The sequence below is a fragment of the Capsella rubella genome, unplaced genomic scaffold, assembly GCF_000375325.1.
Source record: "Capsella rubella cultivar Monte Gargano unplaced genomic scaffold, Caprub1_0 scaffold_8, whole genome shotgun sequence".
Taxonomy (NCBI): Eukaryota; Viridiplantae; Streptophyta; class Magnoliopsida; order Brassicales; family Brassicaceae; genus Capsella; species Capsella rubella.
Window position 1 is genome coordinate 7,624,979 of NW_006238916.1, and position 26,185 is coordinate 7,651,163.

General features: G+C 33.4%; 6 protein-coding genes across 9 annotated transcripts; 3 read left to right on the plus strand and 3 right to left on the minus strand.

Annotated features, from left to right (window-relative positions):
• Positions 1-1,523: 1,523 nt before the first annotated feature.
• Positions 1,524-4,297, minus strand: LOC17875213 (transcription factor SPEECHLESS). 2 transcript variants are annotated; one of them, XM_023788886.1, is made up of 4 exons: positions 3,826-4,297; positions 2,884-3,513; positions 2,071-2,185; positions 1,524-1,705 (listed from the first exon to the last, which is right to left on the minus strand). In XM_023788886.1, the coding sequence occupies exons 1-3, from the start codon at positions 4,228-4,230 to the stop codon at positions 2,117-2,119; spliced, it is 1,104 nt and encodes a 367-aa protein (XP_023644654.1). In that variant the 5' UTR covers positions 4,231-4,297; the 3' UTR covers positions 1,524-1,705; positions 2,071-2,116. The 2 variants fall into 2 exon arrangements, with proteins under 2 accessions (XP_023644654.1, XP_006280670.1); XM_006280608.2 differs by lacking the exon at positions 1,524-1,705 and having other exon boundaries at positions 1,748-2,185.
• A 5,976-nt stretch (positions 4,298-10,273) lies between these two features.
• LOC17876930 (protein PFC0760c) lies at positions 10,274-12,775 on the plus strand. Of its 3 annotated transcripts, none has more exons than XM_023786099.1 (4): positions 10,274-10,403; positions 10,545-11,025; positions 11,152-12,178; positions 12,270-12,775. In XM_023786099.1, exons 2-4 carry the CDS (start codon positions 10,713-10,715, stop codon positions 12,463-12,465), a joined length of 1,536 nt encoding a protein of 511 aa, XP_023641867.1. In that variant the 5' UTR covers positions 10,274-10,403; positions 10,545-10,712; the 3' UTR covers positions 12,466-12,775. The 3 variants fall into 3 exon arrangements, with proteins under 3 accessions (XP_023641867.1, XP_023641872.1, XP_023641874.1); XM_023786104.1 differs by having other exon boundaries at positions 11,152-12,118; XM_023786106.1 differs by lacking the exon at positions 10,545-11,025.
• A 156-nt stretch (positions 12,776-12,931) lies between these two features.
• Positions 12,932-13,791, plus strand: LOC111832196 (arabinogalactan peptide 22). The gene is made up of 2 exons (XM_023788585.1): positions 12,932-13,374; positions 13,470-13,791. The coding sequence occupies exons 1-2, from the start codon at positions 13,257-13,259 to the stop codon at positions 13,541-13,543; spliced, it is 192 nt and encodes a 63-aa protein (XP_023644353.1). The 5' UTR covers positions 12,932-13,256; the 3' UTR covers positions 13,544-13,791.
• Positions 13,792-14,562: 771 nt separating this feature from the next.
• On the minus strand, positions 14,563-15,470 carry LOC17876185 (late embryogenesis abundant protein 49). Its single transcript, XM_006281933.2, has 2 exons — positions 15,384-15,470; positions 14,563-15,058 (listed from the first exon to the last, which is right to left on the minus strand). Exons 1-2 carry the CDS (start codon positions 15,468-15,470, stop codon positions 14,621-14,623), a joined length of 525 nt encoding a protein of 174 aa, XP_006281995.1. The 3' UTR covers positions 14,563-14,620.
• Positions 15,471-16,004: 534 nt separating this feature from the next.
• Positions 16,005-17,097, minus strand: LOC17875147 (late embryogenesis abundant protein 50). The gene is given in 3 exon segments (XM_023777626.1): positions 16,005-16,271; positions 16,273-16,470; positions 17,002-17,097. Coding segments are annotated over 3 exon segments (561 nt in total).
• Positions 17,098-17,439: 342 nt separating this feature from the next.
• Positions 17,440-19,504, plus strand: LOC17876647 (plastid division protein PDV1). The gene is made up of 2 exons (XM_006279615.2): positions 17,440-17,851; positions 18,632-19,504. The coding sequence occupies exons 1-2, from the start codon at positions 17,543-17,545 to the stop codon at positions 19,148-19,150; spliced, it is 828 nt and encodes a 275-aa protein (XP_006279677.1). The 5' UTR covers positions 17,440-17,542; the 3' UTR covers positions 19,151-19,504.
• Positions 19,505-26,185: the final 6,681 nt, after the last annotated feature.

The window sequence follows — 26,185 nt, forward strand, 5'->3', positions numbered from 1 at the left end:
TTTCCTAATCAGTGCTAAGTTTAAAACATGAATCATATATAATACGATACATTATGTGATTAAAAACCATTTAGAAAAATAAAGAGTATGTATTAATAGTCTTTTCATAGAACTTATCTAGAGGTAGCCGCCACTCATTTGAAAAATGGTTGAGTATATATGAATAGTTTAATTAGTAACAAACATTTTAAACAGTATACCATACAATATGTTAGTTATAGACTTATAGTTGAGTAACATATACTTTGACGAAACTTCAACTAATGATTACGATTATCCTTACTTTAATCCTTACGATTATCTTTTGTAAAAAACGTTGAAGTTTCGTCAAAGTATGTTATTCAACTAATGTAATCATATATCTATACAAAAGAAAAAATTTGGAACACTTTATTTAAAACAACACTTATACACTATGTGTTGCATTACATCCGCTATGTGTGAACTTCAACTTTTATATATAAATTCGAAGAAAAAAAAAATAGTACATACTAATTAAGAAAAGCTAAATATTGACGTAGCTTACTATACTAATCTTTTTTGTTTTTTTTCAATTTGAAAACTATGTACCAACATATATTGTCTATTTGTTTTAAGACCAATATTATTGGTTAAGATTTGTTAAGATACTTGTTAAGATTCCACCAATAATGTTGTCCGAATCATCTATTTATTATGTCCGTCTCATTGATTAGTAACGACTAATATGAACGGACGTTTTGCTTCTCAAACTGCTTTGTCATGGACACGAACCAAACGGATAGAAGGGTTTTGGCTTATATGCTTTTCATGATTACGAAACCAAACGATTCAATTCGGATATATGTATGTCGTTTCACACAAACTACAAAAAGTTACTACTCCAGTTAAAATAGAGCAATTGGTAGGCCTAATAGTATCCAACTTAGTTGAGCCCATTATATAACAAGGCACGAGCGACAATATAAGTATTTATTGGTCCAAAAGATATGGTCAAGTCCACTTTTCACGGCCCAGTTGTTAAGTTCACCATTAATTGGGCACTCTGCGCTATGCTGTCCGACTTGGACCATCGACTCATCTCTATGTAATTTGTCGACTCTATTTCAAAATTTTAATTTGTTTGACACGTCGTTGGCATTTCATGTCTTTATTTCCATGCACGAGATCAGAAGTAAACAGAATGGTTTAGAACTTATATTGACAAATTAGTGTGTTTGTAAATTGTAACATAATCATAAATTATTATTGTCTTTTTCGTTACGGATATCAAATTTTGTCTTAAATTCTTATGACTCTTGGCACGACGACTATGAGTTTGTGACCTTTTTTTTTTCCTTTCAGTTTTCAGCAAACTTGATTTTACGACGTAAATATTTACATAAATAAACAGCATAGGTATTCTTTTAAATACGATTATACTTATCGATAAAAATGTGAGAGGAGACATTTGAATTAGCTCTTACACAAGTATGTATGAAAATGTGCACATACAAATATTTTAATTAATTTCAAGAGAAGATATATATAATCCATAGCGCAAAACAAGAAAAAGAGATTCTTATGATCAAGGAGAGTTTATAATATTTGTTTTTGAGAAATTAAATTAACAACGTTACATCCTTGTAATATAAAACCGATTCACCTTAGCAAAAGAAATATAAACCGCTTCTCTCTTTGTCGATCTTTAACATCCCTCTTTAAATCTATATATACGAGCATTTTTCTGTTTACAATAAAAAGGATATCCAAAATTTAAGATGCAAGATTAATTTTTATTCATGAGAAACTCATACACTGTTTGTTCATTCATATGAAATTACAGCAACAATGCTCGATGTAATAACAAAAATGAAGTTACATAGTAGGAGTACGACTAGCTACTCTAAAACATTAAAAAAAAATTACACGTAACAAAGCTATTATATGATCAGCTGATAAATTTTAAATACTCATCACTTATACCTATATTAGTAATATTCATCGAAGATTTTAAATAACATTTTAATTCAAAAGTAACTCCATGTATCACTTTAGAAAAGTTTGAAGATAACTAAAAAGGATAAATAAGGAGACAAAGTGAGTACGTACTGGTCTCTCGTTAGGGTTTATACGAAAGATGTATTAAATCCTTCTTTTATTGGCAGAACGTTTGCTGAATTTGTTGGGCCAGTTCTTCTGCACTTAGTTGGCACTCTATTCCAATCTATCAAAACAAAAAGAGAGAGATATATATTTTAAGAAACTGAGTTACAAATGCCTATACTAGGAGACATATAGAAGCATGCTTACTTTGATCACATTTTTTTCGATAACCAAATTATCAATAATATAATCTACTAATATCTACAACCATTGTATAAATTATATTATTCATCGTACAAATGAAGTATTGACACGAAAACTAAGGCAACTTGATTTATTTGATTACAATTCAAATATAGAGAACAATTTATTTCGAATTTAAAAAATTTAAAATTTTGGTGCTCTTCAATGTTGACATAGAAATGTATATGATATATCAAGACACGTGTTCTTTCACACCTTGTTCCATTTTAAGAAAGTCAAATGTATATATTAAGAGTTTTAATGAAAATATGCAAAACAAAGAATAGTTTAGTTTTGTATGTTTGTGAGCAATCTGACATACCCTACGTTTGTGTGCATATATATAACAATGTAGATAAGAATTATATATTATATATTGTTAAAATTTCTTATAAATCAAAAGAGTGTAATTTATGTGAATCTCAGTGAATTATTACTTATTACACTACCCTACCATTTCTTCCCCCACCATATATCCTATGTAAGAAAAGATAAAATGTATTGAATTACATACATGAAAGAAGACAGAAGAGAATCAGTGAGAATTAATTAGGATTTGATTATACTCGTACGTACCTTGATGGTGAAAGAATTAAGCATGGTTTCGTCGACGGTGTTAATATTAACTTGAAGAATCTCTAGAGCCAAATCTTCAAGAGTAGCAATTATCTTCGTAACTTGTCCCGGGATCTTATGCGACACCGTTTTAAGTAGCACGTTAGCTCCTGAGAACTTCACTTCCACGTCAGCCAAAGCCGACTTTGAGTTAGCTACAAGCTCATTAATAACACTACTCTCATGGTTACTACTGACTGAAGGAGAGGAGGAAGATGAAGCTGGAGAGTATGGAGGCGGGTCTCCTATGCTGCTGCAACTAGCCAGTGAGCTATAAGAACGAAGTGGAGGCTGTGGGATGAGTGGTAGTGGAGGTGGAATGGCCCGGTATGGGCTTGTGGGCTGAGGGGTTCGTGGGCTTATGGGAGGAAGAAGGAGGTGGTGGGGGATCTGGTGGTGGTTAATGCGCGGACTAAGAGGTGGTTTTCGCGGGCTAAGAACAGGCGGTGAAGGACGAGGGCTGGGGACAAGTCTCGGGCTTAGGACTTCGGCATATGTTTTACGTTGTTTCTTGGCTTCTAAAGATTGAAGAACTTGTTGTAACTCGCTTATGTACTCCACAACTCCTCCTATGATGGATGCTTGGTCCCCCTTTTTATTATTATAGGTTGGTTTACGAGGAAAGAAAGAAAATATAAGTCAGCATATAATTAAACAATCCATATATCATATTGTGACATGAAAGGAAGAAAAGAAATATAGATGATTAGTGGGACCAAATGTCATTATAATTGTCATTATTCTTAAAAACATAGATATGATATTTTTGATGTTTCTGATATGATATGATATGATAGATATAGGTATACCAAAAAGATTAGTTGAACGAATAGTATTAATTAGTCGGGCGCTGCCACAATTCACATACTGCTAAATTTTATTATGGATGTATTGAAAATATACCCGTTTGACGTAGAAACAAGGCATAAGAGAACGTAAGACAGTCAAGTGCTCGTTCATTTGCTTTCTCCGGTTACGTTCCACGGTTACATGAGACATCTTTTGTTGCCCATCTTGCTTACCATCTTCTTCTCCTTCTCCTTCGCCTTCTGCGTCTTCTTCTTCTTCGTCTTCATCTTTCCCGGTTTCTAGTCTTTGCTTCTTCCTCTTAGGAAATGAGTTTTCATAATCTTGGTCCTTAACTAACTCCTTGGAACTTGTGGTTCCATCTTTAGGTGTAGATGCAGCTGTCGGAGATATCTCTCCAGCGCCTTCAAGACTCTCTAAGATGGCAAAAAGATCATCTCCGGCTAGTGTAGTGTCGACGAATTCACACTCTTCAAGAAAATCCGGTATTATCTCCCGCATCGTGACTAGAACTATATTTCTCTCTCTCTCTCTCTCTCTCTTCCTCGTTCGTTGTTTTGTTTAATAGTTGTGGACTTTACAAAAATAAAAAGAAGAAGAAAGATTTAGAGAAATTAGAAAGAGACGCCAAAAGACATATCAAGTGGAGAAAGAGAGATAAAAAGAGAGTGAATGCCAAAAGGAGTAAATATGAGGGACTCGCATTCATCGAGGACTAAACTATCGCTGTCAAATTTCAATTTTTATTGTATATTATTTTGATAGGGCTATTTATTATGCTGTTTGTGCCGTTGGATGAAATTTGGGGAGAATCTAGGTTTTTTCGTGTCTCTCTTTAACGTTTTAGATATAAATATGCATATGTTATATTATATATATGGTACGTCTTATTGTATACTTTACATGAGAGATGAAGGTTGCATATCCCCTAGGGAAAGATACATAAATTCCTTAGGAAATATATTTTTATGGGTTTTTTTGGTTAGGGGTAAAAGTTTTTTTGAAAATTCACAAGCTCGGTATAATTGTTGGTTGTACACAAAAACATGTAATGCACATAAACGCGGACATGTACGTTTCTTTGTATTTAATTTTACGTATATATTTGGGTTGCGAATGGTCCGACCGATCCCGGTTTTCGAGTAAATGTATATATGTAAGAAAGAAACAAAAAAGTATTTTGAAAATTAGTGAATTCACATTTATTTTAGCGCCTCACTCGTGAGACAATCAATTGAATGATATATTGTACATTGTATTCACATTATAAATTAAAGATCGTTATAAAAAGAATAGCCTATACAAGTTTAGACACTTTTATATATGATTGATAGATCAATTTAAAACATGTTACGTCAGACGATGTCAAACAATTTGTTTGTTCACTTGGTCTTTGCTTATTTTACATTTTAATGTAGTTTACATTTAACCAAACAAAAAAAATAATACTGTTTTTACTGTTAAAAAAACAAATCTAATGGTTTACAAAATGTTAGGTTGGTTCAATCCGTAACATGTTCAACTTCCTTAAAAACCAGCCTAGAAATTAACCTGAATCTAATAGGTAATATATAATTTGAAATTTTGTGAGTCAAATTCATACAAGAACACATAAAACCCTTTAACCAATAAAAAGAAAATTGAGCAAACAAATTTGTTTTCAAGAAAATAAAAAGACAAGGGATAGATCTAAGGCAATAAATATTTGATGTCATACTAGTCATGCCACATTTTGTCTCATCGAAATCAAATTACTTCTTGAGGAGCCACCCTTGATCATTTGAACTTTCCCTTTCAATTTTTTTTTTAAAAATTGTTTTGTACATGAATAGATATATATATACACATATATGTTTTAGTATATATATTAATGAATCCATTACAATGTTTTAGAGAAATAAACGAAAATTTAAGAAGATGGAGCCAAGACAAACCAGGGTAGTCGTTAGGTTTGAAGTTAATGTGTTGGCTGTCAGATATTATATAATTTACCTGACCATGTCTTTTTAGTTTTTTTTGTAACGGGTCTCTTCTCCTTTATGTTTTGTTTCTAGCCCAAAATTAATGAAGCAGCATCAATCGAACAAACTATAGTTGTTTCTATATAACGCGATATTGCTTATATAATATGGCAATATGCCATGAAACAATGCCTTATAAGTTTATACATTTTACTTCTTGTTTGTAATAAAATGATCACATGTGGCAAATGTTCTTAGTTTAATTTGTTAGTGATTTTGATTCAACGGACATATATTGATGCAACTAAAGTTTAATTATGCATGCATGCATGATATTAATTTTGATATGACTCGGATCCAAGGTATTATTAAGTGTCTTTATGTATACGGATACTCTTTTGATGGAGACTATGACATGTTTTTAATATTCGTACAGTTTTGTCTTTTGCTCTATTCATTTCGTAAATCAAAATCGACATTTCTAAAACACCCTTGTTCGTGACATTACTATAACAAAAACAAAAGAAAATGATTGAAATGAAATTTATTTTATTGTATATACGACATAACGAAGCGTTGATAATATTATATTCTTCCTGCAGTCTCAATTAAAAAAAGTCATGAGTTGTCGTCGATAATTACTAATCAAAACAAAACAAACAAACAAAAAAAAAACTCGATGGACTAAAAGAATATATAAGAATATTTGCCTTTTTATAATAATAATTGACTTTTTTGAAGCAATTAATCAGATAAAACTGAGCATGAGAAAGTTGCAAGTTGTGCAGGAATCAAAATCGTCTGCAAGTTGAGCAGGAAGCAGTAGTACTTCGGAAACAAATATAATAAAGATGGTGGGCGGCTTTCAATGAACGGACACGCCATCTCCGTGCCCGAAGATTCTTTCTTCTTCATTCATTCACATCTATATAGTATACACACAGACACACATACATGTAAGTTGTAACATGTATATATATATAAACCATCTCCTTAATGCACTGATCATGATCTTGTTGCGGTTTTAGGTTTTGGTTTTGGTTTTGTAAAAAGTTCAGAGTAAACAAGATATATACAGTTTCAAAATTTCCATTTACATAAAGTTGGATCTTTTCAGTTGTGAATTAGATAGTCATTTTTCAAATAAATGAAAATAATTAAGTTTATATGATTAAGTTTATATCAATCTGGATTCCAAATAACTCGCACTCATTGCTTGGATCATACATCGGATATGATGTCAAACATTTTTAAGCTTCTTATGTTTCTGTAACTCTAAGATCAAAGACATCTTAAGTGGTTGTAGTTTCAACTTGGCCGAAACTTTTTGTTTGTGTGTTCACTAACTTATTTCATTGTACATACATTGAGATATAAATTGCGACACTAGATTAACGTTTCGCGCGTTAAAATTTATAAACTTCCGTTTCGTATATAAAAACTTATTTCATTGTAGATATAATCTAAAACTACAATTTTTATTTGGTTTAGAACAAGAATAACAGCGCATCAAATAACACATATATATATACAGTATATACCAAACTACTTTAGTCGGTGAAATTATTTTTGTAAATCTTTATCTCTCAAGTTTCTTAATGAAATTTACATTCATAAAAAATATATATCTATACATTCGTCATCCTATATATTGAACGTATGCGTATAAACGTTTCGTTATAAGTCTCCATAGAGTATACAAATTTTTGCATGCATGTGTGTAGCTGTGTAGTGTAGCCATGGGGGACGACTCACGTAGTTGTGAATTTTGGCACTCTTAGTCGCATTGGGGACCAAAACGCAGTATGCCCTAAATGGCTAAATGCTAAACCTACATCCTAAGATGGATTCACAGAAGGAAAAAAACAGAACCCTAAGTTTGTAGCTTTGAACTAAATCAGCTCTAAAACCCTAGCCCCGATCAAAGCATTAAATGGTTCTTCACTTCTTTGAGATACATCAAGGGCTGGCGCGAGTTGATAAGATTCACAAGAGATATAAAAATAACGTAGAATGCTGTTTATATCCATCAAAATAATAATAACGCGTTAAACCCTAATTAAAGATACGAGTACAAAATCTCAACACAAACATATGCATTTGAAAAATTTGAACCCATTAGAAACTTTTACAACCCTCTCATTTTTAATGATTTTTCTTTTTGTGATATAAGGATTTTATATATAATTAATGAAATTCAAATTCAAATATACTATAAATATCGTTGTTGCCAACCATACGTCTTTTTTCCTTTTTTTGTGCGATTTAAAATTGTTTATTAATTAATGTTACATATTTGTCTCCTTCTATACGTGCTTTTATTACATTTGCATGACAAAAATTTAATTTCCTTGATTTCTGCCTGCACCCTACCTACGTATAACATCCCTACACGTCTCTCGTCTCTGTAAATCGGCAGTCACTACGCACTAGGACACGACTATATGGTGTTGCATATAACTATGTGTATAGATCTCTCTCTCCCTCTCTCTCTGTTACATATCAACGGTAAAAAATGTGAACATATACATAAATTGGCAAATGGTCTGTACTAGAAGCAGAACATGTAAAGGATTTTGAATGATGACATTTTCATTTCAGTTTTGTTGATTATTTGGGTAAAAAAATAAAATCGATTATAGTAGAAACAAAATTGTAGAAGTAGCTGAAGAGGTGAATGAGATGGGTCCGACTCAAACTTTAATCACTACGAAGATCTGAAATATCATTTACTCTCACCACGAAATACATGAGCCACACTTTATTGCACTCTCTCCATCTCTCTCTCATCGCACTGTGCTTTATTGCATGATTACAAGTTATGAGTTTCATCATCTATGTAAGACAGATATCGTAGGTAATAATTGTGTTTTGTAGTAACGAATGTGTTTCCTAAAAAACAACTTAGCTCACAATTGTTTTCTTTTCCGATTTACAGTAACTGATGAGTACTAAATACTAGAATAATTTGTTTATCTTTTAAATACTAGCTAGTATCAAAAACATATTTTTTTTAAAAAAATAAGTGAGTTTCACAAAAGTAGTAAGAAAGGTTTAAAGAGCTTTTAATCGGAAACCGTATAACATATAGAGGAAAGCTAAGGAACAAAAAAAAAACACAACATTGGAAATCTTGTAGACTTAGTTTACCAAACCAAAAAAAAACATCGTGCCAATCAATATAAGCCACAATTATAGTACTTTTTGAAAACAATCCCAACGTTCATATTAGTACATGATACAAATGCCATACATGTTTTAGATCAAGCAAGAATCTTCCTCAGAGTGAAACATGTACATTTGATTTTCAAGTAGTAGATTTGTCTTTATATTAATTGGACCAGTGTTTAAAATTTGTAAGACACATTAATGACTTGGAGACAGTCCATATATCAAACAATTTCATAAAGACTACGTACTATTTTATGTGACTGCAAATAAAAGAGCAAGTAACTAATACTCTCTCGTTCATAAATGGATGGTTTGTTAAACTAGTATTGATCATAAGTTCATAACTCCTAATATATGAAATAATTTTTTGGGAGGGAAATAATAATAATGACGGCTAGAATTTGAAGAAGAGAAATGGCTTCTCGGAAATATGTGGGGACCCAATAAGACTTACGATTATTGCAAATTAGATTCGAAGAGCCCACAAGTGAATGCCATGTCCCCATCCTTCTACTAAAACCGTAATGAGTGGTTATGGTTATGCACCTTTTTGTGATGTGGTGCATGCATCTTCAATTTCTTTGTTTTCTTACTCTTCTACTTGAAATACTTCAAACAAAATTGATAAATTTTTGTAAATCTCGTGCATATGTATCAACTAGCCTAACATATCTTTAGCTATTTGTGAAAATATTTCATATATTTATAACCGATGTAGTCATATTTTTGTAAAGTCGCATGAGACTCGTATATATATAGTTACATATATATACACGTTTCATTAAGTATTAGTGTGAGCTAGACAACAATGCAATAATAATCAAAATGGATAGCCATTTAAATATCAAGGTATCGAGAATTTAACAAGGGTTGACTTGACTTGTTCCAGTTACCAAAACAAGTAAAAATTTAATTACATTTTCCTATCAAACGGTGCAAACAGAAGAGGGTACCGATCGAAAAAATCGTGTCAGATTTATAAAAACTTCTGCTGAAACTATTAACTATAGCCAGAAGGTGAAAAGAGAGCAATCAATTTTTAACTTTGAAGGAGACAAATACGAGAGAATAATTAAGTGTGTATCGAAAGAGCACAATCTTTGTTTTGTAATAAGCTTTCAAGAATGTCTGTTTTCAGACTTCAATTGTGGACCTGATCTTCTTCTTTGTCTTGTTTCCCATTTATAAAAACTCTCCGTACCTAAAAATAAAATAAACAAATGGCTCATAAATGGGCCAATAAAAACTTAGCCTTATGGGCCATAAGCGAGCCCATTTAGATGCTTCTATTCACAATCGTCGCCGTGGCAAATACTAACACACGCGTCCGCACGTGACACCGTCTCGTGTTTTTACTAGGGTTTGTGATCAGGTACGTTACTGTTACACAAGAAATTAGAAAGTTCTTTTTTTTTTTTCCTTCTCCGATTAGTCTATTCTTCTGACCTTCTTGTTTTTACTAAGGTTTAAATATTGCGATCAGTTCGTGAATTCGCTCACTAGCTTATGTTTACATCTGAATCTGGAAGCAACAAGTTTGAGGTACGGTTTAAGTTGTTTAGTATGTATGTAATTGAATTTGGTTTGGTTATTGTGTTTTAGAAGAGTTGTTGATTTTAGGGTTTTAAGAAGAGGAATTTAAAGAAGAGGATTTTTTAATTTTTTTCTTGGAAATGTCTATAGAGGTGGTGAAGTCTATGGAACAAAATCGTCGTTGTCTTGAGTTAGAAGAAAGAGTTTTGAAAGGTGAAGAAAAATACTCTTGAGTTAGAAACAGAGTTGCAGAAACGGAATAAAGAGTTTGAGTCACTTGAATTGAGGGTTAAGGAATTGGAATCTGAGAAGTTAGTAATGGAAGAAGAGTTGATGAATCTTAGAGAATCTGAGGAAGGTTCATTAGTTGAACAGATGATGGTGAACGGAGCTTTAGAGGTTGAGAAACAGGTGGCTGAGAAAGAAGCTAAGGAGTGGAAGACAAAGTTTGAGAAACTTGTGGAGACGGTTCGTAAGTTAGATGAAATAGGTGGGTTTAGATATGGGGAATTGGAATTGGATGAGAATGTCAAGATAGGATTGGAGTTAGCTAGGATCAAGAATCTTGAATCTTGTGAAGAGTATAAAGATTCTCTGAGTAGGGATGGATTAGGTTATCATCAAGGTTCAGGTGAGGAGAATACATGTTTCAGCCTTTTGGTTGACACTAGTGTTTAGAATCATAGATTAGTTTATTAGTATTAAACCCGCTTGTGTATCGCTTTTTTCGGTAATGGATTTGTATTTTTCATTGTAGGCTCACCTTATATGACCACACCGGCTAAAGACTATATCTTGGAGAGAGACAGAGACAACATGTCTTCTCGGGGACGAGTGAACAAGATGTTGTCTTTTGAAGATGATGGTCACAAATCTACTGGTGTAGTTGATTTATGTAATGGTGGAACAGAGGAGAGAAGCGAGAAGGCTGAGGATGATTTAGAGGAGACAAGTAGTGGTGAGAACTATGAAGATGAAGATGTTGAATCTTGTGAAGTTAACAAAAGCACTCCTTGTAGTCGTAAGAGGAAACGTGTTATTGCTAGTGATTCAGAAACTGATGATGGTGATGATGATAGTGATGAAGATGATGATGATGATGATGATGATGATGATGATGACAATGTACCGATTTCAATACTCAAGAATTTGAAACCAACTAAGCAAGAGATGGCAGTTTTGCTAGAAACACCGGTAGAAGGAGAGAGAGTTTACGGGAGATTGAGTGGACAGTGTCGAATATCCTCAAGACTTAGGAAACAGAGAGTTTCTGAAAAGATATCTGCTTCAAGTGAGAAAAATCCAGCAGGGAGAGTTGTGGGGATCCCAACAACTGATAATGCTGAGGATGATGAGACCGAAGAAGAGCCAGAAAGCGAGAGTTTGGATGGGTTTATTGTTGATGATGATGATGATGATGATGATGATGATGATGATGGTGATGATGATGGTGATGATGATGGTGATGATGATGATGGTGATGATGATGGTGATGATGATGATACTCAAGAGACTGTCAGTGAACACTCAGATGAAACCAAGGAAGAAGAATCTGATGGAGGAGCCGGTTATGCTGAAGTCATGTCAAGGTTGAGGAGGGACAAGAAACCCGAAAAGCGAAAATGGGAGTACGAGGCAGATATGCTGGCGGATTTTGGGAAAGATCCCGAGCTTTGTATGAAAGCGGTTTGTGTTCTGAACAGGTTTCAAACAGAAGATGAACAGTTGAGTAGATCAAGTCATATCTGCAATGGTCGCGGTTTCAACAAGTTTGATGCCGCAATGTAGTAGTAGTAGTAGTAACTAGCAAAACCCTTTTTCTTGATCTGTTGTTAAAATGTTTTCTTGATTTGAGTTCTTGAATGATTGCTTTAGGGGCACTTGGATAGCAAATTTTCTGACGGATGGAGATCCTGCTAGTGATTTGAAGAAATCGGTCGAGGAATTGAAAACTTTCGACCGTGAAGGCGTTGAGGTTTGCGAAAAATTAGCATGCCGATACTCGAAACAACTATTCCAGGTCTATAACAACAGAGATGATCCATTCTTCGCTGCTCCTCCATCTCCATAACAACAATTTGGGGAATAGGCCTTACAGTGAACATGTTTATTATGGTTTTAACTTTTAAGTCAACAGCTAGTTTATGTTTTAGGGGTAAAGCTCAGTCCGGTTTGGGATGAAAATTAGAAAATCAATCTAGTGGAATTATAGACCAAGTTTGCTTCACACGTCAAAGTTAGCCTACGCACGTTCCACCGTAATGTATAGCCTTCCAAAGAGAGCCAAGGTATAAATATGGCATTCTCTTCATTCATACACTATCTCCTCTGGTTGATAGGCTTTTTTCCCAAAAAATTTTAATAACAGAGTTGCAAAATTATAGTGTATCCAAAGCTGCCGTGGCATCTTTTGTTAATGAAGGAATGTTCAGCTATGAACCAGAATATCACAACTCATAAATTGAAATAAACAAATATGATCTTCCATAAAAAGGAAAAATTACAAAACCGGGAAAGTATATCAAAAACCAGGCTGGAAGATACACATCTTTTTTCATAATCCTTGTCATACACAGCTTAGAAACAGAACATAATCAACCGTTTGTTTCGGTTAATCCTCCAAAAAGATTTAATAATAAAAATGACAACGCACCAAACCAACGAGTGATTAAAGAGACTTTAAGCTGTCTACACCCCACGTTCTCTGTGGCATGTTTTTGCCTATTTAACCAAATCTTTAAGGTTCCTTTCTTCTTCTTTATCAATCGGTCATTTTTTTTTCTTTATTTCTGGTGAGATATTACGAAACCAAGAAAAAAAGATTCCTTCGCCGGAATAAATCACCGGAGATAAAGAAAAAGAATGGCGTCCCTGAAGTTTCCTTTGGAGATTCTCGCCGTCTTGGTCGTCATCTCCGTGATTCTTTTGCCGATTGCTCATGCTCAATCGTCTTCGCCAGCTCCAGCACCAACCAGCGACGGTACTGATATTATAATTACGATCAATCTTTTGTTTATTAATACCTTTGAGGACAAGAGAGTTTGATATTGATATTTGTTTTTTTTTTTGTGATAGGAACATCGATAGATCAGGGGATAGCGTATGTTCTAATGATGGTGGCTTTGGCGTTGACTTATTTCATTCATTAAAATGTGATTGATCCGATCTACTTTGTGTGTTGTTATCATCCACAACTCCACAATGGTTTTGTTCTTTTTTTGGTTTTGTGACGTGAGATTTGTAGAAAAAATGAAATTAGGTTAATGGTCCTCCTCATGCGTTGTTCTGTTTTTTGTTTGTTGGTTTTATGCCGTGTAATTTTATTTGTTCTTGTTCAATGCTAAGCGTAATTATAATAACTAACGTTCAAAGAAGAAGAAAACAAAACTTTTATTTATTCTCATTTGGATGGCATTCTCTGGATGCTTGTTACTGACACCTAATCATATCATGATTCATGCCACATTTTATTTGAAAAAGATTTGCCATCTTACATAAAATTAATCCGGAGCTGATTCCAAAATCACAATTGCCATGGTTCACTGACAATCTCCTCTTTGTCGAGGCCAGTCTTTAAGCTATATAGGTCTTATAGAGATCGACACCTCTCTCTCAAACTAGGTTTTGAACGAGGGGTTCACGATTCAACCAGTCTTGGAGAAACCATCAAATGATCTCCTCTTGTCTTCCACCTACCAATATCTACTAGATTCAGGTTTATACTGGTTTATCTTTAGTTGTTAGACTTGATCATAGTAGTTTACATGTAGACTTGTTCTTTGTATTTAAGAACGTTTGTTTCTCATCCATTTTAGCCGGAATGAAGGATTTACACCATTAGCTAAAAATGTCCTAAACAATTTCAGCTTAACAAATCCACCATGTAGTTTAGGAGGAGGCAACTTCACTTATTTGTTAGGCTCCACGAGGCACCATGCGTCAACTCATTTTCAATAACATTTTTTTTTTTTTTTTGTCAACTCATTTTCAATAACATTTACATTGCACTTTAAAGATTTTTTCGGTTGTATACTTTAATTTTTTTACGTTTATCAATGAACTTACATTTACAAAAAAAAAATGTAATTCTAATTAAAAAAAATTAAAATATCCGCTGATATCTAAATGAATAGAAAACATATATAATTGATCCACTGGTTTAAGTTTATTATTTATGCAACACAAACCAAGGCCTTTTTATATTATATGGTATAAGACTTCATATATCAGAGAGATGGATCGTGGTTGAGTTTATAAGCTGCAGCTACGGATTCAGCGACGCCTCCAGGAATAATACGATGAGAATGATTAAGCTCAGCTTGAACCACTGCTTCAGCGTCTTCACTTGAGACTGATTTGTCCCTCGTTACCTTCACATCAGTCTCCGCGATAACGTCTTGTAGATTTGTCTTCTCACCCTTTTTATCTATTTTCTCGTTACGAGCAACCGCCTCACTTGCCACGGCTGTTACACCACCGCGATCACCTTCTATGTTGTCTCCGATGGCTCTAGATTCAACCTCTTTTATGGCAGCTACGTCGGTGGTTTCCACTGGTTTGTGGCCAACATTCATGGCCGCTGCTTTTAGAGCCTCCGTTAATGTCGTCGACCTCCCTATAAGTGCTTCAGCCGCCGTAGATATTTGTTCCGTTGGACCTGCAAACTATTTTCAAATAGTTAGTTGCACATCAGTTTATATGTGTAAGTGTGTTACGTTACTATTATTACATATTTACATGATACAATCAATTAAGCTTTGAAGCTGGAAAAGTTCTCGTTTGGCTTTTCTTTACAATTTGACAATTTACACAACATGCGAAAAAAAAAGAAAAAAAAGAAAACGTTACCAAAAGGCAAAAGCACACGGAAATGTAAACGAAAACGCGTAATATATAGCTAGCCTAATACAAACAAAATTAGTAATCATCTTCGTTATTACCCTAACCGTTTACTGTCTGAAATACGTATTTATCTACCTAACTAGCTACCTGTCCACCGGGACTAGATTGAGAGACGCTAAAGTGCTCCTCGACCGAGATATTGGTGAAACTTCCACGATCCTTAGATGAGCCCATCGCTATAGCTTATTAGCTTTAGAGTTCTTCTGACTTCTTTATTTTGTTTAAATAAGAAAACGGGATTTGTGTGTGTGGCAATAATAACAGGTCCGTACAACTTCATTCGACACGTAGTAATTTTTAACAGTTCACGTGTCCCTTAAGCGAGAGTGACCTTTCGATATATTCGTGAGACCACAATCGCTGATGGGGTTTTTTGGGTGCCTTTCGATGTAAATGGTTAGAACAAGTTGTATTTTTCTCAAAAACGTATAAAATTGTTACATGAAAACAAAACAAAAAACGTATAAGCCTTTTTGTCTCTAAGTGGTTTTGTTTTTTATACCTACAAATAGAGTTCATATGTATCAAAAAGTTTTAGAGTACCGTGATTATCTTTAGGAAATCTTAGGGGGAAAATAACTTCCATTATATCCTTTTGCAAAGTTCCAAATCTTGAAGGTACACGTACATAATCTAAATTGCAATTCATAACGAAGACTTGTATATACTTATAAGTGATATGATTTTGAAATAAATTTCAGTTAAATATCAAAGAGATAGGTTGCATGGAGTGCAATTGAGTTTATAAGCTGCGGTGACTGATTCAGCAACACCTCCAGGGATAATATCATTGAAAGGAGAATGAGTAAGCTCAGCCTGAACCACTGCTTCTGCATCTTCACTCGTCACTTCTCTGTCTCTAGTTACTCTCACATCAATCTCTGACATAACGTCGCGGAGATTTGTCTTCTCATCTTCTTTTACAATCTTTTTGTTACGAGAAACCGCTCTACTTGCTACTGCGGTTACACCACCACCATGGTCCATGGCTTTCTATGTCCCGGCCTCCGATAGCCCTAGCTTCCACCTCTTTTATGGCAGCCACGTCGGTGGTTTCTACCGGTTTACGGCCGACGTTCATGGCCGCTGCTTTGAGAGCTTCTGTTAATGTCGTCGACCTCCCTACAAGTGCTTCAGCCGCCGTTGAGTTTTGTTCTGTCGGGCCTGCATAGTACTGTCTCATAAAGTTGACAATTATTCGATATTAATATGGTCACGATGGAATTCAAATACATATTATGTATTACGGTTACATGAGAAGAACTTACATTTTCATTTATAAAACATTACTATCAGTTTATGTACAAAATATCTACTTATTAAATTATGTTTTCTCCACATTTTTACCTTATTTAAAACTATTCTGTAATCTTTTACTGTTTATCTTAATGTCACCTTAGAGCAAACGCAGCCATTGGACGTCCTTCCAACATTTTTTTCTTTTTTTTTTCTTTTTTTTTTTTCTTTTCTCAGATTTTTTTTTAAAAAATAAAAATAAAAAAATAACCATTTACGAGCCGCCACGTGTTAGTGGGGCCCGCGAATAGTAGTTTACGATGGCAAGGGACGTCCAAAATGGGCGTACGTCCCATTAATGTTTAATGTTTTTTTTTTTTTTTTTTCTTTTTCTTCTCGTTTGACGTGAAGAACTGGGGAATTACCCATTGATGCTCATGCCCTTAGTCTTTTCTAAAACCTATGTTACCTGGTCAGAAGAAGTAGATTGGGAGACGCTAAAGTGCTCTTCTACAGATATGTTTGTGAAACTATCACCATCGTTTGTTGTTGAGCTTGAACCCATACACTTTCTTCACATTCTTCTTCTTCAGTTCCTCTCTTTGCATTGTGTTACCTTTTTCTTTTCGTTTAATATTAAGAAATTACAACAAACATCTGACACGTTGGCTTTTGTAACAGTCCACGTGTCAATGCTTCTGCGAGGAACGACTCTTCGATGCATTGTGAGACTAACCAAAAGTTTGGGCTTCAGCGACTCAATTATAGAGCCCATATAGTTTAACAAAGACACGTGCATAGTCCGTGCCAGATGTATAACGTAGCTCCGAGTCGGGTTTTGGTAAACGGAGCTTTGACCCGTATACGGAAATCAAATTCACCGGAGCGCTTAATTTGAGTCCACAATTAAAGTCTGAAGAAGAAAGAAGAAGAAGAACTTTTCCTTTTTGTCTTTTGCTTTTTCTTTTTTTTTTTATTTTCCCTCTTTTTTGTTTGTTGGTGCCAATGAAATGGGAGAAATGGAGATCGAAGAAATCGAAGCTGTTCTTGAGAAAATCTGGGATCTACATGACAAGCTTAGCGATGAGATTCACTTGATTTCGCGTTCTCACTTCCTCAAATCCGTTAAACCTTCGAATCGATCGGAGAAGAGGAAGACGACGACGGCTCAGCACGGCGGAGATGATAAGCGACCGGGTTATGTTTTCATCAAAGGATTCGCCGTCGATGATAACGACTCTACGATGCGAGAGGCCAAGAGTCTTAACGCTATTCGAACCGCTCTTGAGAACCTTGAAGACCAGCTTGAGTTTTTCCATGTGAGTCTCAACGTTTTTTTTTTCTTTTTTCCTCCGATTGATTCTATGTTCGACGTTTTTTACGATTGCATACTTAGTTCATTGTTAGATTCCTTGATATGAAGCGAAATGGAGATACGAATTGTGTTGTGAATTTGGGAGAATAGCTTGTTATTATCACTTAGGGTTTGTTGCTGATTTCTGAAGAAGATTAAGCAATTCCTTCTGCTGGAAGACTATTCAAAGTCTCTGAAATCGATTTTATCTGTTTCATTCTCGTGGTTAAGCCAATTTAGGGTTACAATTGATTTGTAGTTTAGCTAGGTTTTAGGTCTGGTGGTAAGTCCATTAGCTAGGTTTTGCGAATAAGAGCTTAGGTTCTGATAAGGTAGTGATTATCAGATTTGTTATGAAACAACTGAGGAAGGACAACTGATTTAAACATCTTCCGCTTTTATAACAGTGTCTAGTTTGCTTTTTCTATATGAAGTTGCATCATTATACAATGCAGTTCTGAGCATTCTATATTTGGGAGATTTATCTTGAATCTGGGGTTGTGTATGCATAAAGAAGTAGAGATACACGTAATCTATTTCACAGCACATTATAGACCTATCTTGACCAAAGAAGAAGAGTACTGGAGCTATTTTGCATATAGAGTATGAGAATCGGATGGATATGTTCTTTCTCTTTGCCACTCATATAGTTTATGGTTGTCAGTTTTTACCATGTCCACTTCTACCACCTGATCTCGATATCTGAAAAAACAATATGTAAAACTTCTTCCTCTTTGTTCTGCAGACAATTCATACACAGCAACGAACAGAGAGAGATGTTGCAGTTGCCCGGCTTGAACAGAGCAGAATATTACTAGCAATGAGATTGGCTGAGCACCACGGCAAGAACTACGGAGTCCTCGAAGAAGCTCTTGCATTTGTTGGGAGTATCAAAACCGCCAGTCATTTTGTTTCGCCTGATCACCTATATGATTCCTCTATAAACCCAACCGGAGCAAACTCTACACCTTCCGATGGCCAAAAGTCGAACTTTGTAATCAACGCCTTTGCCTCGACTTTCGGGTTTGCCAAAAGAGCACTTGGATTCAACCATGTGAGAGGCGTACTTGGAAACGCTGCTATATTCGCCATTAGCATGGTGGCTATGCTACATCTTCACCAAGTGGCTACTAGTGAACATCATGTACAGAAGAAAGAAGACAGATACTACAGAAGCCAACAAAGGAAAACCTATGGAAGAGGAGAGATGTCTTCAGGTGACAGAACTTTGGACCACTTGGACGTGATGATGGCTCGTGGTTAAGACCAAAGATCGAACTTGACTCTACACGTGATGGTACTCAGATGCATTTGATATAAAGACAAAAAGGGAAAACCAAGAAGAGAAGAGATAATTTGTTGCTCTCATATGATCTTCTCGGTTTCGATATTATCTCAGTATAAAGATAAGAATCTTGGAGGCAATATGTTGGAATTTTCTGAGCTCATCTGTTGCATATATCTTTCTTTTCTTCTTGTTTTGATTTTCAATCACTGTGGTTAAAGTTTTGTTTGTTTTGTTGATTTCAAGTGTGGTTAGGCTTTTTTTTGTAATCCACAAGATCTTTAGGCTCTTTTGTATTGGCAAATTCTCGAGGCATAGCGAAGAATTGACGGATGTATCGGGCCAATATTAGTCCATCTATGTTCCATCTTAGGCCCATAAGTGACAATAGGCACATCAATAGCCTGAAAGGACTAAAATGATGGGAGAAACCAAGAATTCTTCTAACTAGCATGTTAAATAGAGATATTCGAAACAATCTATTGTGTTGATTGGACAAAAACGTTGGTAATGTAATTTTTGGTAGCACATAATTAAAGACTGCAAAATGTGGTCGTTTTCTAATTATGAGAAAACAAACCCTAAATACTTAGGTTATTGGACTAATTATTGATGATTTCTATTTTAGCGTGTCCAATATATAATATCTCCACAAAAAAATAATGAATATGGTAATTTCGCTATTCAAGTGGAAATTGTATTTAAGTCATAACTTGTGGTCCAGAAAATATATAACATTTACTTTTTCTGAAATATCCAAGACAAATATCGTATATTTAACAACACTTTTGTTTGTTTGTTTGGTTATATGTTCATGCGAATTGTGGTGTGAACAAAGCAAAAACAATAGGGGGAGCATAAGGTATCAAGATTGATAAAAAGAGATCCCAAAATATATAAATGAGTCCAAATTGGTAGAATGAAGGAAACATGAATGTGAATATAAACACAAATCTTTTTCCTTAGGATCTGTTTTGTCTCTCTTTTTTCCTTTTCCTTTTTGTACACATAGCTTTTTCTCTTACAACACTCTTAACGTTATAAGTGACTTGTTGCTTTTTCTTTTCTATATTTGTGTGCTGTCGTTGTTGTCTTTTTATTTGATAAACAAATATGTTTTTCAATGTGATTAGACATAATAAATAATAACTTACGTAGTTGTTTGCGAATTTTGTAGGTCCAGGATCGCATTTTGGGAAATGTCAGCCCTTCTAAGGCGTCGACCCCGGTTTCCCTGCGTAAATAGGTCAACCCAAATGTTTTCTTCTTGTTTAGACCGCAAACAAATTAAATACTTTTTCGCACTTAGATCGTGATTGATAACGTTTATACATAATTTTAGAAAATAGTAGACCGACCATATAAATCTAAAATCATTGGGTTATGTTTGTGAAATGACAAAATCTCATATATGTTTCTTTGTGTTTTCCTTTCTCTTCTTGTTTTACGATAGGAAAGTGAAAAGCTATTTTCCTAATTAATCACGAGTGAAAACTATTTCTAGTCATGTAACATAGTAATGATAACAAAAGTCACATAAAACCCACAACATAATCATAGTTGAATTTTTTTATCATATTTTAATTTTTCTGTTTTATAAAACAGAGATAAATCGAAAATAATATAACTAGATATTCATTATCAAATGTTGGTTATATAGATTACAAATAAAGAAGGGTTTAATTTGGACCAACTAATTTAATAATAATCATAAAAATAGCTAAGGTGCTCCATAATGATACGACAAAAAGCTGATGTTAACGGGTAGAAAGTGTTTTTGCCACCTCCTAAATAATTATTAACAAATGGGTCACACATACATAAACACTTATAATTATTATTCTCTTCATATCTTTTTCTTCCCCTTTACAAGATTTTGGGTAAGAATAACAACAGTACGTAATATCTTTACGCAGACCTCACCTCACTAGCTAAGCTTCTTTCATAGAAATTACGTGTAGTATAGAGATAAAGATCCATGAGGCATGCATATGTATGTAGTGGTTTCAAAATGTGTGTAATCTTTTTGCATAAAACTTTTTAAAGTAGAAAAAAATCTCATATGATCCCATCCCATGCTCCGAGTCTCCGACCAACAAATTTAAACCATATTTACAAAAGGAAAAAGAAAAGAAAAGAAGAAAAAAAAAAAGCTTGACGCCACGTTTCGGTATAATAACGAACCTATGTACTGACGTGGATGGTTAAAATAGGACACGTGGGTAAGCTCAGATGGGCTTTTCTTAAATTACTACTAAAGAATCATGTGATTGTGCAGGGCCCATAACCACACCACGTGAGCTTGTACTCTCTTTGTCTCTCTAACATTCTTCTTTTTTTTTTTTTTTTTTTAACGATACTAATTATAAATATATATATAGGGAATTTTGTGGGAATTATATATATATATATAGAGCTTACATTTTATATCGAGTTCTTTCAAAATAAAATTTGTGAAAAATCTATATGGTTCAGCCTATAAAATTTTTAGCGGAGATTAATTGTAAATCAGATTCATCATTGCATAATTTTTACCATATTTCGTTTACAGTATGTACCCTAACATAAATGGGTTGTTAAAGCAGTGTTTTCGCTTTTACAATATAAAATTTTGGTTTTTACGACAATTTTGAACTATAGAAAGTTGATATTAGCTAAAATTGTAAACACTTTACTTTGTGTAGACATTCTTCAATGGATTTTAGGTTACATTTTGGTAATCCCTGGTATATAGCTTTAGTTTTATACTTGTTTACTTTCTAGCCTAAGATCACAATTTAAGTTTTTTTTTTTGTATTAATGTTTGCCAAATTTATAAGTTTGTAGAAGATAATAAAGTCAATGTGTTGTTTCGGTCCCATTGACAACAAAAAAATCTAGCGTAACTTCATATAACGTATAAAAACTTTCTATTTAAGAATGTTGTCCCCCACTATGATGTCGACAACAACCACACCCCTAACCCAATTTTTAAACACGAGACAATATCGTGTGACCACACTTTTAACCAATCTGATAATTTGGTTCAATGGTAAGAAAATCTCACAACTCATAGCATAATTAGCATGCCACAAAGTACACACATAACATTCATTCACATTAGCTGAGTTGATTCATCGTTCTCTTCCTATTTGTGTATATTGTGTAGTGTTAGTAATCTATACTACTATTTATAGCATTTACGACGTTATGCAAAATTTACCGACAAAGTAAAAGATATAGCATGACTCTACAAAGATATTACCATACAAATCTCTCAATAAGTTACATCAAATTTCAGAAAAGAAGATCTTGAGAAACAGAAAATTTCAGATATGCATGTTATGATAAAAGGAGATATATATATAGATAGGGGACCAAATACAGCTTCATATATACAATATAAATAAAATAAAAAACGAAATTGCGGCTAAGAAAATTTACCCACTTGCGGAAAAAGAAAAATAAAAACCTTATCATATTATTATGTGATTTCTTCATTAAAGCTCGTTTTTTTAGCAATATCTGCAAAAAAGAAACAAACACAGTACACTGTATATGTTCATAGTTCTTCATATATAGTACTATTTATATATAGTCATTATAGGCTCTTATAGTTCGTTATAACCTATTAGATCGTTGGGAGTTGAATTCTTGTGGGAAAATGTATATTTTTTTTTCGACCGTTGAATAAGTGAGGATGTGAAAAACGACAGTGCAAAATAATGCATGTGGAAAGGTGCAATCCTTTTTCGTTAGACCAATTGAATTTAGTCTGCGTTTTCCCATGCACGAAGACCATATTGCGGCTCAACCCTATTAGCCTACCAGAAGCAAAATATAATTTGACTACAATTTTTGATTAATTTTTTTCTAATGTTCACCCTTAATTATGCTTTTTATATTCTGGTTTACCGTTATGGTAAATTTTGTAATTTAAATTACCGCATTATATAATATATATATATATATATATATTTGATTTCACTTATATATTAATCGATCATTTTGATGAAGCCTCTTTACTCGTAAATCGTAAGTTTCTTTTGGACCAAACATTACTTGAGCAGTGTGTGAGGCTGTGAGCTTATACGTACTGAAATCGCGTGACTTCAATTTTTTTTCTTCTTTTGTTGTAAATAAGCAAAAACAAAAAGCTGATTAGGTGTACATATACAAAAGAGAATTGGAAAGAAAAATTTTACCCAAAAAAAAAAAGAATTGAAAAGAAAAAAAAGCAGATTAGTTGTATATATTCAAAAGAGAATTGAAAAAAAAAAAAAAAGAGAGTACAATGATATGCAGCTTCTGTAGCAAGACGGCTCTGTGACCATCATCAAGCAACCGTACCTGACATGTATGTTCATTTTCATTGCCAAACCAAATAAGTACATTCAAAACCTAACATTTTTTTTTGTAATTCAAAACCTAACATAATATGCTTTAGTTTATGTTTTTATACAAAGAAACGTGTATGCAGTTTAAGATAGTTTGAAATGTGTAGTCAATTTAATATGTTGATGACAAAAAAAAAAAAAAAATCAATTTAATATGTTATGATATCTAGTCTTATAGAGGTTAGATTTCTTTTTGGTAACTAGACAAAAGACAATTCTCACATTCTAGCTAGATTCATATAGACAAGTGTCTGTGTTTTTTTAATGTTTACTTGGAATATTGACATGAATTAATACGTGATTATGAAGGTACATAATTGTATTTTTTTTTTGTAATGCATGAACGGTGCTAATTAAAAAAGTTGGATGGTCGATGTGTTTATTGTCCATTTCTGGTGGAACTATGTGGGCAGAACAAATATTTATTATTTACGTGTGTATGTATACGTTTATTTTTGAAAGAAATTACAAAGAAAATAAATAATTAACTTAAATGGTTTTGGAGTTTGCATGGAACTTTAGTGTGAGACCAAGAAATGACAAAAATATGAGCCTACACCTAAGAAGCCAGCTCAGTTGGGGCGGGGCATTCACGTTTGTCAATGTCTGTCTGCAAAGTTTTTAAAATATATCAAAAGTTTTGTTTTATCAGAGAAGTTTTTTTACTCTAGTTTTTTTTTTTTGAATAAAGGTGGTGGTATACATATATATATATTAGTTACAATGGTCAACAAATTATGATTTTTAGAATTTAAATGACATATACAATTAAAAATCAGGTTTTATTACATATATTTAAGTTGAACAACATCATAACAACATGTAGCCCTGGGCAAAATATTCGCTAGATTCGCTTCGTTTCGATATTCGTTTCGATTCGATTCGAAAAAGTCAAATATCTAGAAGATGTTGAACCGAAGCAAATATGAAAATGTAGTATTCGTAAAAACCGAAGCAAATAACAAATACTGATTTTTTTAGTGCCGAATATCCGCTTCGCTTCGTATATATTTTTATATATATATATATATATATATAAATATAAATCATTATATAATGTATATAATATGTGTATTTATAGATTTGGGTATATATCTGATAGGTCTATTATTCAAATTATTATATTTTGGCCCGTTGGGATTTTTGCTAAATGTTGTTCTTAAGCAAATAAAAATTTATTAAAAAATCAATATTAAAAATAAAATGTAACAATTTTATAGACGGTGGTTACATTTCATTCATATTTTGAAAACATGTCAAACAAAAACCTCTAATATCTCATATTTTGCACTTTATATTTATGTACTATATGTTTTTAGTTTTAAAAAAATTTAGATGGGTCGAAGCGAAGCGAAGCAAGTAATTCGCAAATATTACGAAAAATATTCGAATATTCGAAGTTCCGGATACTCGAAGATTTTCGAATAGAAACAAATAGCAAAATCAACTATTCGGTCGAGGCGAAGCAAATCACAAATATCACCAATTTTCCGAATATTTGCTTCGTGCCCAGGGCTAACAACATGTGCTAATATATATTCTAATCGACAGAGCTAAGGTAGATACAATTCTAGTATGAATTGATTGTAAATTCGTAAGGTTAGTTGAACATAGATTTACTTACTCTAAAATACACGTTATACATATTGTAAGGTTAAAATGTCAGTTGATTATACTGTTTAGTAATTGCTTTCACTGTTCCACGTATCTATGAAATGCTTCTAAAGTAGGGTCGATGAGGTAGGGGTCTAGGTGTGTTGCCACTCATCATGCCAACAAACAAGTTTGGTTTAAAGTCTTTGACCCATCTCTGTTCATTACCAAGTTTCTAGTGGTATGTATTATGTTTTACATTTGTGTAGGATTAAGTACACCAACTATCCTGTTTCACTTCAGAAAGAAAAATAAGTTTGCAGTAATCTATTTTACACCTAAACGGTTTAATTTGATCCTTTTTGACCCTGGACGACACAAACCACGGGCACACAACGGTAAGCATTTGCATAAAAATGGTTAAAAACGTAAAGCTTCAAGAATGCCTCAAAGTAAAACAAATTTTTCGACATGCTTAGCTTATATAAGATTCAAAGTAATTGTAAAAAGTGAAAAAAGGAAAAAATTAGAGAATAAAGTTACCTCAAAGTGTATGAAAATTTGTTAAGAAAAAGCTAATTTAACCAACTTGGCCTGTGGTGACTTTTTCGATACTCCAAAAAGGGGAACTGGAACATGTATTTACATATTGAAAAAAATGGTACGAAAATGGAAAAACAAATTGAATGTAAAACGAACACGGACTCACGTGAGAGTAGAGAGACATCATGATCTTTAGCTTCCATGTTACTATAATATACAAACTTGAATTATCACTAATTTAAGATATCTTCATCAAGCATGCATCATACATACAAATATATTATGTGTGCATGTTTGGACTTTTATATAGTTTTATGAATTTACGACAAACTCAAACAACAGCCATAATCACTCGATTATGGATATGTTAGTTTTAATTCAAGATTAATGGAAATAATCATGACTGTTACCTGATACAACTTCAAACATTTTTTTTCTTAATTTTGGTGATTAATATATGGATGCTATTAGTTAAATTTAAATTTATTATTGTAGTACATAT

Excerpts from the sequence above, each read along its gene's own strand:
- LOC111832196 (XM_023788585.1), top strand. The coding sequence starts at position 13,257 with ATGGCGTCCCTGAAGTTTCCTTTGGAGATTCTCGCCGTCTTGGTCGTC. Across the intron at positions 13,375-13,469 it reads TCCAGCACCAACCAGCGACG|GAACATCGATAGATCAGGGG; the intron begins GTACTGATATTA and ends TTTTTGTGATAG.
- LOC17876930 (XM_023786099.1), top strand. The coding sequence starts at position 10,713 with ATGGAAGAAGAGTTGATGAATCTTAGAGAATCTGAGGAAGGTTCATTA. Across the intron at positions 11,026-11,151 it reads AGGTTATCATCAAGGTTCAG|GCTCACCTTATATGACCACA; the intron begins GTGAGGAGAATA and ends TTTTCATTGTAG. Across the intron at positions 12,179-12,269 it reads AACAAGTTTGATGCCGCAAT|GGGCACTTGGATAGCAAATT; the intron begins GTAGTAGTAGTA and ends TGATTGCTTTAG.
- LOC17876647 (XM_006279615.2), top strand. The coding sequence starts at position 17,543 with ATGGGAGAAATGGAGATCGAAGAAATCGAAGCTGTTCTTGAGAAAATC. Across the intron at positions 17,852-18,631 it reads ACCAGCTTGAGTTTTTCCAT|ACAATTCATACACAGCAACG; the intron begins GTGAGTCTCAAC and ends TTTGTTCTGCAG.
- LOC17875213 (XM_023788886.1), bottom strand. The coding sequence starts at position 4,230 with ATGCGGGAGATAATACCGGATTTTCTTGAAGAGTGTGAATTCGTCGAC. Across the intron at positions 3,514-3,825 it reads CTTGTTTCTACGTCAAACGG|GGGGACCAAGCATCCATCAT; the intron begins GTATATTTTCAA and ends AATAATAAAAAG. Across the intron at positions 2,186-2,883 it reads TTAATTCTTTCACCATCAAG|ATTGGAATAGAGTGCCAACT; the intron begins GTACGTACGAGT and ends TTGTTTTGATAG.
- LOC17876185 (XM_006281933.2), bottom strand. The coding sequence starts at position 15,470 with ATGGGCTCATCTAAGGATCGTGGAAGTTTCACCAATATCTCGGTCGAG. Across the intron at positions 15,059-15,383 it reads AATCTAGTCCCGGTGGACAG|TTTGCAGGTCCAACGGAACA; the intron begins GTAGCTAGTTAG and ends ATTTGAAAATAG.